General features: G+C 44.1%; 2 protein-coding genes across 2 annotated transcripts; both read right to left on the minus strand.

Annotated features, from left to right (window-relative positions):
- Window positions 1-9,989: 9,989 nt before the first annotated feature.
- LOC147619858 (uncharacterized) lies at window positions 9,990-10,469 on the minus strand. Its single transcript, XM_086772647.1, has 2 exons — window positions 10,195-10,469; window positions 9,990-10,108 (listed from the first exon to the last, which is right to left on the minus strand). Exons 1-2 carry the CDS (start codon window positions 10,462-10,464, stop codon window positions 10,103-10,105), a joined length of 276 nt encoding a protein of 91 aa, XP_086628773.1. The 5' UTR covers window positions 10,465-10,469; the 3' UTR covers window positions 9,990-10,102.
- Window positions 10,470-12,817: 2,348 nt separating this feature from the next.
- On the minus strand, window positions 12,818-13,252 carry LOC147619859 (uncharacterized). The gene is made up of 2 exons (XM_086772569.1): window positions 12,998-13,252; window positions 12,818-12,927 (listed from the first exon to the last, which is right to left on the minus strand). The coding sequence occupies exons 1-2, from the start codon at window positions 13,218-13,220 to the stop codon at window positions 12,818-12,820; spliced, it is 333 nt and encodes a 110-aa protein (XP_086628695.1). The 5' UTR covers window positions 13,221-13,252.
- Between the last annotated feature and the right edge of the window lie 200 nt (window positions 13,253-13,452).

Here is a 13,452-nt window from a genome sequence, read left to right on the forward strand (position 1 = left end):
TTTTTTTACTAATGTGTTTCATGTACATATATATCTAAGCTCGCGTACCCCTTGACTTTTGATATGCTAATTAATTACTGTAGTATGTGTATTTGAGTAGGTTATCTATCTACCAATGGTGCATGACATTAAATGGTGGTACGTCATCCCTATTGCACCACGTTCCAAAGTGATGTATAATACATTCACTGATATGGAGCATATGGAGGATGTAACAAGCCGCAATGAAGATGATGTCGAACATGCCAATGAAGATGTTGTGATGATCAAGAAATAAGAGATGATCATGATAATGAGGATGAGCGTGCCATTTCTCATGATCATGAGAATGACCCTACCATTGAGGATGATGGTGATGTTGATGAGGATGATCAGGACATCGATACCATTATCAATGGAGTACAGAATATCGATAGTGGAATAAATTTAATCGTAGCCTTACAAATTGATCAAATGGATATTGATGTTGATCGTTTGGCAAGGATGGATCTTATTGAAGATGAGATCGAACCCTAACCAATCTGTCATTGTATCGTTCTAAATTGATGACATTTCTATTGTATGTGCTGTCTTTTAATTATCATCTCATATGCATGATTTATTTTTGAATATATTTCATTGTTGTAAATGCATGTAGTGGGATTGTGTAATGATATATACTGTAATGTACTATGAGATGGTTTAAAGATAATAGTTCTTAATTTTGTAAAGGAATTCAGTTTTTCTTTACCAAGCGTGTATTAATGCGTGTATGGCAGCGTGTATTGCTGCGTGTATTATTGCATGTATATAAATGCGCTTATACACGCGTTGATAAATGCAAATATACACGTGAATGTAAATGCCAAAATACACGCACCATGCACGACCATACACGCGCTCGTAATTTATCGTGTGTATGAAACGCATGTATGACAGCATTGTCTTGTAGTGTGTCTTGAGCTCAAAGAAACTTTGCGCTCCCCGAATTGCTCCAGTTCAGGTCAGCATGGGCCCCAAAGCACTTGTGGCACCATAGAAACCCATGGGAGAAGTCGGTGGTGAAACTTACATGCGCCGCGGCTTGACAGCCTGCACGGTGACCTTGTGCTCCGCTTTTGACAGCTAGCACGGCCACTTCCTTGGACCATTGCAAGGCCTACTTCTCTTTATTGGTGTCAAAGAACCCGAGGCTATTGGTGCCCTCGCAGACTTACCCTCACCCACATTCAGTTCTATTCGGTGTTGCTTTATTCGGGCGCTTTATTCGGGCAGTGCGCGTGCACCATTTCGGGCTACTCCGCCACATGGGGACCCTTCTTGGTCCAGCTTGCTTCGGATGCCTAGGGCTCTTGGTGCCGTCGCTCGGCCTTACCCTCACCCAGGCGAGTCTTCGGAGTTGCGGGTGTGACGTGTGCACCTCGGTGGGCTACACGGCCACAAGGGGGACCACTCCCAGTCCAGAAGCCCAGGGCTCTTGGTGCCTCTTCCTAGGACTTACCCTCACCCAGTGGATACTTGGGTGCTGCCGTTGGGGTCATGGGTCTGTTGGTGCCTTCTTTGGCCTTACCCTCACCCGCATGTGGGCCACCATCATTAGATATTCTGGGTTGGTTACCGTACCGTAGCTCGGTGGTCTTTGTGAAGGTTGATTTCTTGGCTCTTAGAAACCTGAAAGGGATGTTGACACCTTCTGTCTCACCCCTGCTTTGGCACTGCGAAGGGGAGTGGCTCATCCTGCCTAGCCCGTTTGCATCGTGATGAGAGGGGAGTGGCTCCATTGCCACAAGGCACACCATGGCCTTAGCGGACGTCTTTGCTGCTTGCATGTTTTCCCAAAAGATTGGCTTAGTAGCTTGCATTCTGCTCTGACTTCTTGGGCACCACACTAACACGATGTCCCATTCTACCACATCTAGTTTCTTAGCATAAGCAAACCCGGTCCCATTCTCGGCGGCGCTGTCTCTGCATGCGTGGCTCCTTTGCTTTCTTTCTTTGCTTGACCTTTGAGTGGCTACGAGCCCGCGGTCCCCATCTCAGGCGCTGTCAGTCCATGAAGTGCCACCCTAAATTGTTGTGCTAGCCCCTCGCCATTTTCTTCAACGCATCTCTCCCTTGGTGGTAACTCTGAAAGATCCCAAAGCCCGCTGCTCTTCTTTTCGGAAGTGCTGACAGCCCCACAAGGATCCGATTCCATGCTTCTCTACTAAGCTCATGTGCCAACATCTTTTGCTCGACTTGCACCTGGGACCTCACCTCACTTGGAACCCAACTGTCCCCACCACTGGCCTCTAGGCATGTCGGCCAACTTTGATATTTCTTTGAACGAACCGAGTGGTTGTGATCCCCTCGAAAAACTGATCATTTTTCATATGTAGCACATCGGCCAACTTTGATATTTCTTCAAACGAACCAGGTGGTTGCGGTCCCCTCAAAAAACTAATCATTTTTCATATGTAGCACGTCCCCAAATTCCATTGTTCAGGCCCCTGTCGAGAGGTGTGTTGTTTCGGGGCGCCTCACGTCGGCAACTCGGGGTCCCGGCAGGTTCGGCCGACCACCCCATCCTCTGCCTTCCATCCCACTGTGCTCGAGATAGGTAATGGTCACCACGGGCAAATTCCTTCATCTTCATGATCAAATCTCAATCGGCAACTTTTATGCCATTTTCGGCTCTTGGCTGTCACTTGGACTCAACACAACTTGCCGTTTTTGCCGTTCTTTCCAACCTGGCATCACACGCCTCCCATAGGCTTCCAAAACGAACTTTGCTCTGATACCAAGTGTCAAGAGACCGGCGCAAACGGTCTCGCGATGCCTTTGCCGCATGCGGCCTTCCACAATCCATGCTTCATGAAAAACGGCTCCATCGGCCCGTCGAGTGCGTATCGCGCATTTTCCTTGTGGGTCTCACCGATCACTTGCGTTTGTGCATGGCTCGGCTCCCTCGGCCTCGTCGGGTCTTGCCTTCCATCCATGATCCGCCGGCCCGTCAGCCCATGTCGGCACGGCATGGCTTGCCGGTCTGCCGGTCCGTCGTTTTCCCACCGTTTTTGGTCCCGACTCCACGTTCGGCCGCCCGATCACCATCAAGGCAGGGAGGGAAACCCCCGGGGCACTCGGCACCCACAGAACCTCTCCCGCACCCGAGAAGGCCTAACGTGCCTACCCGATGTGTGAGTGTGTTCCTAAGGTGCCTAACATGGGTCCGTGCTTTTCCTCTCCTTGCACCTCCTCCCCATATAGAGGCAAACTATTCGGGGCGGGCTAGCATACCCTCAAGGCCTTAAGTCCATCCGGATAGAAATCCCACCTCACAGGCAGGGGGTGAGTAGAAAGGGGTGTTGGTGGGTAGAGGGAGTGAGATAAAGGGAGAGTGGTCGGTGGGGGGAGTGAGAGAGGGGTTGGTAGGTGGGGTGAGGGAGAGGGAGAGAGAGAGGGGGATGAGGGGAAGAGGTTGGTCGGTTGAGGGAGAGGGAGAGAGAGAAACATGGGGTGGGGAGTGGTCGTCGGAGGGGTGATGGAGATTTGTTTGGGTTTTTTAGGGTTTTTTTTTTTGAAATTTTTTGGAGAGGGTTGGCGAGAGGGGGGAGCACAGGTGAATGACCAAAAAGAGGGGAAGGTGGTGAAGGTCAGTGGGGTGAGGAAAAGGGAGGAGTCGAGCTGTGCACACGGGGGAGGTGGGTCGGGTGTGAGAGAGAGAGAGAGAGAGAGAGAGAGAGAGAGAGAAAGAGAGAGAGAAAGCGAGAGGGGGGTGGTGTGGGCGAGGGGGAGAGAGAGAGAGAGAGAGAGAAAGCGAGGAGAGAGCGAGTGAGAGAGAGAGGGGCCGCGGCGTTGCTTGGGTTGGTCAGTGAGGATGGAAAGAGAGGGTGGGGTTGGGACTGCACCGAAGAGAGTGAGGAGTGAGGGCTGGGGGGGAGACGGGTGGGGTGGCGAAGGACAGGGTGTGGGGATAGGCGAGTGGTCGGTGGGGAATAGGAGGTGGTGAAGGTGAGGTGACGAGGGGGGTGGGCTGCACGAGTGAGAAAGGGGGTGGGGTCACTGAGCAGGAGAGGGGGGGGGGTGAAGGGTTGAGGAAGAGGGGGGTGGGCTGCATGAGAGGAAGAGGGGGTGGGGTCACCGAGCGGGAGAGGGGGGGTGAGGGGGAGGTGTTGGTCGGTGGGGTAAGCGAGAGAGGGGGTGGTCAGTGGGGTGAGGGAGAGGGAGAGAGAGAGAGAGGGGGGGGAGAGAGAGAGAGAGTGAGGGGAAGAGGTTGGTTGGTGGGGTAAGTGAGGGAGTGATGGAGTGAGATAAGGGGGGAGGGGGTCGGTTGGTAGGGTGGGCTTGGTCAGTGAGGGAAAACAAAAGGGGGGTGGTCGGTGAGGGAAAACAAAAGGGGGGTGGTCGGTGGGGTGAGGGAGGGAGGGAGAGAGAGAGAGAGAGAGAGAGAGAAGGGTGGGGGAGTGAAGGGAGAGCGCAAGAGAGATGTTTTTTTTTGTAATGAAAAAAGAGCTAAGAGGTTTTTTTCTTAATGTGGGAAGAAGAAATAATAATAATAAATACTAAGGCGGAGTGTGTTTAATGGTTACACAGCCAAGCAGTTAAGCAAATACAATTTCTCCACAAGAAACATGTTGAATAGGCGAAAACAGAAATTCAGACACAGCAGAAACTGAATATGTAGATAGAAATTCGACAGAGCAAGGTCACACAAGAGATAAAACCCTAAAAATCTGCTTCATTCTCCTCTTCTCTTCTCTTCTCTTCTCTTCCCCCCTCATTACATTGCTTCCCCTTCTTTTCTACCTTGCTCAAAAAACATTACTCTTTCTCCAAAACATTATTCTTGAGTAACTGTTACATATCGTAACTTCCAAGATCCCAAGAAATACCACCTTATAATTCCGACTTAGCACATATCCGACTTACTAAATATCTGACTAAGCACATATCCGACTTACCAACATTTTGAGTTACTACATATCCGACTTAGCATCATTCTGACTTAAGAGAACTATGCCTTCAACACATGGCACGTCCGGTGGTAGATTTGAAAGAAATCTGACTCGGATCCACATATCCCTTGATCTGCTAGCCACTTTCCTTTATTAGTAGCCTCCGATGACTTCTTTACTGCATCCTCTGTTCCGCCTTCCGCTGCTTGACATTCGACTAAATTCGGCTCCGCCTCCTTGTCTTCAATCAGCACTACCACCTTCTCAACATCCTCCTTTCCGGATCCAATCCGCATTCTGCCGCAACTCCGCAGCCATATGTAAGCATTTCTACCTTGATAATCAGTCACATCCGCTGAATCTTCCACTGAACTTCTGGCACAACATCCACCCATTTGACTGCTATCTCCTCAGCTTTATTATACTTTAAACATACAACTAGCTTGATTATTACTTTCCCCCCTGATTCTTCAAAAAGATGTTACAGTAACTTAAAGGCATTACAAGTGCATACCCATTGTGCATCCCTTATGAGTATGTGAATACATGTGAACCACTTTAAGGCAACATGCCAAGGCTAGGAACCTTTCATATAGATGAACATCCAATGTACATCATACAAAATGAATTTATGAAACCAAAATTCAATGAGTATGTCCCTTCTCCAAGATAATGGAGTAGACATGAGTAGAATCAATCTTTGGAACCTCTGCAAAATCAAAATCTGGTTCTGAAAATCAGATTTCTGCAATTTAGGCATCAAGATCTGAGAATATGATTTTGGAATATCCACCTCCATGTGAAAATCAGCTTGATTCCATAAAATATCTCTATATTCAGTCTCAAAACACCTTTACAAATGAGAATAATGCTCCCAACAAGTAAAGAAAACTTGCTTCAAATGAACAACAATCATCTCCTCTTCAAAATCAAGCATTTTGGGCATTAGTGACTCAAAACAACACCTTCCTTGAGATTGAATCATCCCACTCATCAAACTCTGCAATTTAAGTAAGAACAACATCTAAAACATAACATCTCTATCAAATCCACAAGGTTTTTGCAAAATCATGCATAAAACCCTCTTTACATGATCATCAATCTGCAAAATCTTATTCAAACCATATGAAACATGGACAAATGAATCATCAAACTCATCAACTTGCATCTCCAAAAACTGATCTTCAACTTTTAAAATCAAAAATTCATAAATATGCTCTTCAGGCATAAAAATTTGATATTCAAACCTTCCAAAATTAGAAACTTTTGCAACTTTTGCAATTTTAGGCTTAGCAAACATGCTCATACAGCCCAAAAACATCTCCAAAATGATCTTCAACCACCAATTAGCAACAAATAACACTTCAGACAAATCAGATTTCCCTTCAAAGTGACATAAGAAAGGTTCAATGTTGAAAAACACTTTTGCAACCATCCAAGTTTGCTTCTTCAACATTTGCAACATCTGTAAATGTGAATCTCTCACTTCAAAACCTGATTTAGGCTCCAAAAGCCATTGTTCCTGATTTTTCCTATTCATGAAATTGCAAGTTTGATCTATTTCAGACCCAATCTGATTTGATTCAGGGCTAAAAATCGGTGTATTAGCCTCTTCTTCACACACTTTTGGCAAAACAAAATCAGTTTGCATCATAAAAATCTGAATTTGAGTCAAAATCAAGTAGATTAGTGAGTTCTTCTTTAATGTGAGCATTCTTTGAACCACTTTCAGCCTTCTGTAATAACTGAATTTGAACTCTAGAAAATTCTGAATTAACACCTACCACATCAGGTTGCTCTGTTTTGCATTCAGGCATCGATGCTCGATCTTCAAATTTGAGAGAAATTGGCTTCAAAATCAGTAAATTCAGCTTCATCTAACTTCTTCCTATCACCTTGCATTGCAATGTGAAGAAAACTTCCAAAAATAATTGCTTTGTGGATGTGAAAGTGCTCATTTTCAGCTTCTTGATTGTCAAGGTAGTCGTTTTGACCCTCCTGATCCTGATTCTGAATTGACTTGTAGAAAAATCAGATATTTGGTTTTCCAATGTTAAAATGCAACTTTCCCATGCATTCCCCTCATCATCCATGTGATTGAGGTCATGGAGTTGAAGACATTCCCCTTTTTGGTTGGTGCCTGATGTTGTTTTAGGGTGTCCTACTGGTTGTTGTCGGCTACTTTGGCCCACACCCGAATGCATTTCCTTCACTCCAATCACCGGCACTCCCATTGGGTAACTCCAGTCCTCTTCCTCATCATCACTACTCTCATCACTCTCAAACTTCTCTTGCAAATTCTCACATGCTTTATGCAACATTCTCACACCCTTCTTGCTAGAACAAGATCTACATCTTCTACCCTCATGATCCCTATGATACTCATAACCAACACTCCTTCAAATACATCTAGCTTCTCTCTAGCTCTCTTCATCTTCTCACATGATGATGCTTTATGAAAATGCTTGATGATTTTGTGAAATTTTGTGCATAGATCAAGCATGCAAAACTTCATGCATTGATCTCCTTTTGAACATCTCTCACACATGTATGGGCAATCATTTGTGGCATGGTTATGCCTCATGCAAATCAAACACTTCTTTTTCTTCTTTTTACCCATATTTGAAGTTAGAAATTAGATAGCTATGTGAGCTCTCATATTCAATGCACCACACCAATAAAGCCCATATGTATGCTTGGAATGCAAAGCTATGGTGCTATACCGAGATCCACTCCACTCATGAGACAAATAGGTGCTCAAACATTGCTAAAAACTAAAATCAGAATTTGAGGTGTTTATTATGCAAAATCTGAATGATGGCTTACTTGGAACACGTCAACCCCCAATGTGAAGTAGCACTTTGAATGAGGAATTCCACCATCCCATCCAAGGATATGCAGATTTTGATTCTACTGCACCTACAGATTCAGATTCTGCTGCACCTGTTGCTGCAGGTTCTGAGTAGTCTGCTACAAGATTAGAGCAATCTACAACAGCAGGTTCAGAGGTGAAACTCTGATTTCTGGAATGGCTTAAACCTGAATCTGATTTCGCCTCCTGAATCTGATTTCGCCTCCTGAATTTGATTTCGCCTCCTGAATCTGATTTTGCCTTCTGAATCTGATTTCGCCTCCTGAATCTGATTTCGCCTTCTGAATCTGCAGCAGTGCCTGAATCTGCAGCACTTGCTTTGCATGCTCCTATTGTAGGCTCCATATTAATCAACCATTGTGATTGAAACCACCGTGAATTGCCAGTGTTTAATGGTTACACAGCCAAGCAGTTAAGCAGATACAATTTCTCCACAAGAAACATGTTGAATAGGCGAAAATAGAAATTCAGACATAGCAAAAACTGAATATGCAGACAGAAATTTGATAGAGCAAGGTCACAAAAGAGATAAAACCCTAAAAATCTGCTTCATTCTCCTCTTCTCTTCTCTTCTCTTCCCCCCTCATTACATTGCTTCCCCTTCTTTTCTACCTTGCTCAAAAAACGTTACTCTTTTCCCAAAACGTTATTCTTGAGTAACCGTTACATATCGTAACTTCCAAGATCCCAAGAAATACCACCTTATAATTCCGACTTAGCACATATCGGACTTACTAAATATCTGACTAAGAACATATCCGACTTACCAACATTCTCACTTACTACATATCCGACTTAGCAACATCCTGACTTAAGAGAACTATGCCTTCAACAGAGTGTTTTTTTTTTCAATTTAACTTGTAATGGGAAAAGGAAAGCTAGAAGTTTTTTTTTGGCTTGAATCGATGAGAAAAAAGGGACGGGGGTGGTTGGTGAGAGGGGGTGAGTGAGTGAGGGGGTTGTGAAAAAGGGAAGGGGGAGAGGAGAGGGAGAGAGAGAGAGGTGAGAGGGGGTGAGGGTGAGGTGTGAGGGAGAAACTTTTTTTTTTGGGGGTTTTCTTAAATATGTAACGGAAAAAATAACTCAAAGGGGGGGGACTTTTTTAAAAATAAATTTTGAGAGGCGGAGACCCCTGATACCTGGCACTTCACGAACACTTGAGTGAGTTAAGGCAGGTGTTCCGCTCGAACCACCACCCTTGGCTGGCCACATCTTCAAAAACCCGCTCTATGAAAGCCAAGGGAAACCCATCTTTGATTGTGCACTAATTGAGGGCTTTGAAGTCTACACATATCTCGATCTTGTTGGGCTTCTTTTTTGGGATCAGGTGATAACCACTCGGAGTGCTCAATCGGAACGATAATACCTGCCTCTTCCATCTTTTCCAGCTCTTTCTTCCCCACTTCAGAAGATTTTGGATTCATGCGGTAGATGCCCTTCCTGATTGGCTGTATGCCTTCTTTTAATGGAATTCTGTGAGTGTAATTGGCTGGATCTATCCATGGGAGATCCTTGTAGGTCCATGCAAACATATCTTGGTGTTCTCTGAAAAAGTTGGTGCTTCTTTGAAAAGTGAAAGGGTCCTCCCTAACCCAAGCTGCCACCACGATGAGATGTGGCTCCTCTGTATCTCTTCTTGTTGAGAGACATTGTTGCTGCAGAGCAGGAGGCCAAAGTGAGCAAAGATTATGTCTGGGTGCGTCTATTTAGTGAGCCAAGAGCAGTGAGCACAGAGCAGTGAGTAGAAATAAAGTCCTTGTGAAAGTGAGCAAGTAGGGGCATGGTATGATGTTAAGCGAGCATGTAATGTTAAAGAGAAGAGTGAAACCATAGTGCAACTCTATAATGAACAGAACAAAGAAGACTAAAAAAGTTTAAAAATGACTATTGCAAATAAAGCATTTTCAAATGAATGGTGCGGATATAAAAAATCACTACAAAACTCATACTACTTGGCTCGCTAAAAAGACGTTGAATTGGTCATTGAGCTACTAATAGAAACAAACTATTGTTTGCAACCACATGGAAACCACAGCGACCAGAGAGCATAGAAATCAAGCCATTAAGATGCACACCAATTTTAATAGCCATACCACTGACACAACAATATAATACTCTTTAGAAACCATAACCATAGGATTTAAAAATTTTATAATCCAAATAAAAATTGTCCAACAATCAGCTACATGCTATTGTAAAAAACATTCAGAAGCATAACATCCATCAAAACATTACTTCCAATAGTCCCAAAAAAATGATTGTCTCAATAAAAAAAAAAGACTATCTCTAATGGCATTCTGATGTAGACATGTGATCCTCATAACTGCAAGAGACACAAAGAAAAGAAAATAAGCTTTATCAATACAAAATTATTCTCTGCTAACATATTTATCTTTTCAACATGCATACCTTTGCTGAGTATGGTTCTAACAGGTGATCATAGATCCGCTCATCCTTGTCTAACATTATGACATTGCGATCCATAAATGCTGCCACTAGCCCAAGAGTTCCAGTGCCAGCAAACAAATCCAAAATCGTGTCCCCAGGACGACTGAAGACGGAGACGATGTATTTGCTAAGCCGCTGACCTCTCTGACAACCGCCCCGCCATGGTCTACCCTTTCTCTTCACCAGATCCTCCGATGGCACTCTTGAAAACGCACACAAACCATTAACCATATGCCATAAAGATCACCGAAAATCATTTGAAATTCTATCTTGATTTGAATGCATACATACATGTCAAAGATAAGATCTTGTCCTACATCAAGATCATCACCTAGTGCCAAATCCCTTAGTTGATCCCCATGCATCACAAAGCTTGTAGCAGGAGATGTTGAGCGAACAAAAACAGCCAATATTAGACAAGTGACCTACAAACAAAGACACATTGGTTGTTCATGCATTTTCACCTTAAATGGGACAAAGAAGATTTGCACAAATGACAGCCCCAAAGAGAACAACACCAATACCTAGGTAGTAATCATTTGCCCCATCTTCTTCCCAATAGGTGGAGTACACCTCACAACCTGTCTATGATAAATGCCAAACCCAACGCTCTGTGCAACCTGCTCAATGGTCACTCCTTCTTCCATAGTGTAAAGGCATGTAAAGAAGCCTCGATCCGAGAGACAAGAATCAACAACTTTAAAAGTAGAGTCATACATGCCATCCCCAATCTTATTCCAATATGGAACCTTGTTTGCAACACAACCTCCAATGATGATATTTGAGGGGAAGTCTGCAAATATCAACTCCACACAGTAATCGGACCCTCTACTCTTGACATTCCCTACTGTGCAAATAACATTCATGGCATCAAGCACTTGCTTTCCCAATGAGGATGCATCCTCCATGTTCACAAAAGTAGCTGCAAGGTCCTCAATACTGACATTGAAGGCATAAATGGTTCCTATAGACAGGTTTTTGACATTTAACACACATAGTCTCAAGTCAAAACAATCGGATCACGATAGAGATGAGGTAGGAAGCTCACATACCTGGAGCTTGCAATGTCTTGGTTATGATGTCAGTTGGTTGTATCCCGCCTGCACTACTATTGGATGTCTGTTGTTGACTCTGCTCCCTATTTGCTTCCATTGCTCGATTCACCTCCAATGCACGATTCACTATTTCCCTCCCTAAATTCACTGGCAATGACTTACGAAAAGAAGCTGATGCAATCGATGTTGCATGTGATGTGGATGTGGCCTCATTATGATCAATTTGCTGGCTACGAAGCTCCAATATAGACTTATGTTGGCGATACAGATCAAGCTCCTCCTCAGGCACATGTTTTCTTTCAAGGTCCAACCACCACGGGCAGAAACGAGACTCTATGCTTGACATGGCCTGTTCAATGACAAACATGGGTAAACACAACTCACCCTCAATATGAACATGTTTCTCAATCATGGATTCAAAATGACAAATTCAATCACTTACTCTTCCAAGCTTCAAATCGGCATACATATAAGATTGATTGTCAACACAAAGCCACACACTAGCGAGAGGGGGTAAAATATCCAATTGGTGCTCCTCAATTTCAGAAAGCAACCATCTGCAAGCCAAAGCACAAATGATAAAACAACACACAGAAAGAAGCATGCATGTTTTTTAACAAGGAATATCTGGGTTATGTTGGAGGAAAACCTATAAACGACTCGCCGTGTAGCACTTTGTAGGCCTGGTTGATGGTCAATATCATGGCTAAATTTTATGCCTCCTTCGTGCACTTTGAAAGCCCTTTTGAAGTACTTTCTTCTGCATAGAACAACAAAAGAGGTGAATCGGCTCTCACCTGGCAACCTGACTCGATCGGCATTTTTAATATCATTTTGGATTCTCAAACCCAGCTCCGTGATTTGAAGCCAGTAGGAGTACATGTGCAGCCATTCCCTAACCTTTGTCTTATCATTTGGCATACCCTCAAGTGATCGCACTGCAACCTGAGAGTTGTCCAATAGCTTGACAATGTGAGCCTTATCTGTGTCTCTGATGCAAGCAGAACCTATCATATTGAGCTTTTCCTCTGTGGCCACATGATTGCTTGACGCGTGCCATGGGAGGGACAGCACTGCACACCAAAAGGCCTCACCGTTGGAGGGATCAGCAATCCTTGCATATTTTGATGTTTTTCCTCTGTAGAGAACTTCTACCTTTCGAGTCACATTCTCCCTAGCAGACTCGGCAAGTGGTCCATTTGATGCCTCATCAATTTTTTGCTCCATCTCATCCTTGAACAAGAGCCAAGTCATAATCTGGATTGGCAAATGAAGCCAACTAGGCCTTCCTCTGGCAGATGCACTCTGCATCTCTCTCTCAACCCATAGCTTGTCCTCATTGTCCAAATGTGCCATGAGAGTTGTTAGGTCGGACTCTCCCAATCTTCTTAGTTGAAATAGACGATCACCAAATGTGGTTGGCACAAATGCATAATCATGCGTCCTACAAAACAAAGAAGAAATATGTTAATATTCTTGAGTACAAACAACTTACTTGACATAGAAGGAGACTCTGATGACAAATTAACTTACTTGTTCAACCTGGACAATGAGAACAAAAGCTCACCCACATCCCTCCGCTCGAACACATAAAATTTACAGAGAACACAACAATGCATGGACAAATCCCCTTGAAACCCTGTAATAAAACACAAAATTAGGAAGGACAAAGAAGCATAAGAAACTATAACATCCCAATGAGAACTCACCTGTAGAAATGCAGTCCATCCAAGCATTGTGTCGATTATTACCATCAAGAATATGCACCATTTTTCGGCTCAAGTACGGACCCCACTCGGGGTCAAGTGCAAGAGTTTCCTCAAATTGTTGATTCACAGTCCTCCAATGCTCATCCCAAGATTCCTCCCTCTCTTGTGTCAATGGTGTCTCCTCCCCTTCCAAGTCCATAATTGATACTGTGAAAGCTCCCATGCTCTCAATGTACCCACCTAGTTTTTTGAAGCTTCGAGTAAGAGATTTATCTATTGAGGGAGAAACCTTTCGGATTGCCTCCGTCTGGATCATCCTACAGAGAGGAACACGTGGAGGTGGAGACCTAAAGTTGACTCCTATCCTATCTAAAAAGGCTTGTGGAGTAGATGTCTCTAGAATCTTCCCAAAAATATCAACCTTATTTTTTTTCTGCTTGCTTCCTTCAGTTTGG

This window comes from Cibotium barometz, chromosome 32 (genome assembly GCF_041138505.1).
Source record: "Cibotium barometz isolate CiBa-2024 chromosome 32, ASM4113850v1, whole genome shotgun sequence".
Classification (NCBI taxonomy): domain Eukaryota; kingdom Viridiplantae; phylum Streptophyta; class Polypodiopsida; order Cyatheales; family Cibotiaceae; genus Cibotium; species Cibotium barometz.

What these genes read in the sequence shown, in the direction of transcription:
- LOC147619858 (XM_086772647.1), bottom strand. Translation starts at nt 10,464, where the DNA reads ATGGTTAATGGTTTGTGTGCGTTTTCAAGAGTGCCATCGGAGGATCTG.
- LOC147619859 (XM_086772569.1), bottom strand. Translation starts at nt 13,220, where the DNA reads ATGGGAGCTTTCACAGTATCAATTATGGACTTGGAAGGGGAGGAGACA. An exon ending in GATGGACTGCATTTCTACAG is followed by an intron (nt 12,928 to 12,997) that starts GTGAGTTCTCAT and finishes GTTTTATTACAG; the next exon opens with GGTTTCAAGGGGATTTGTCC.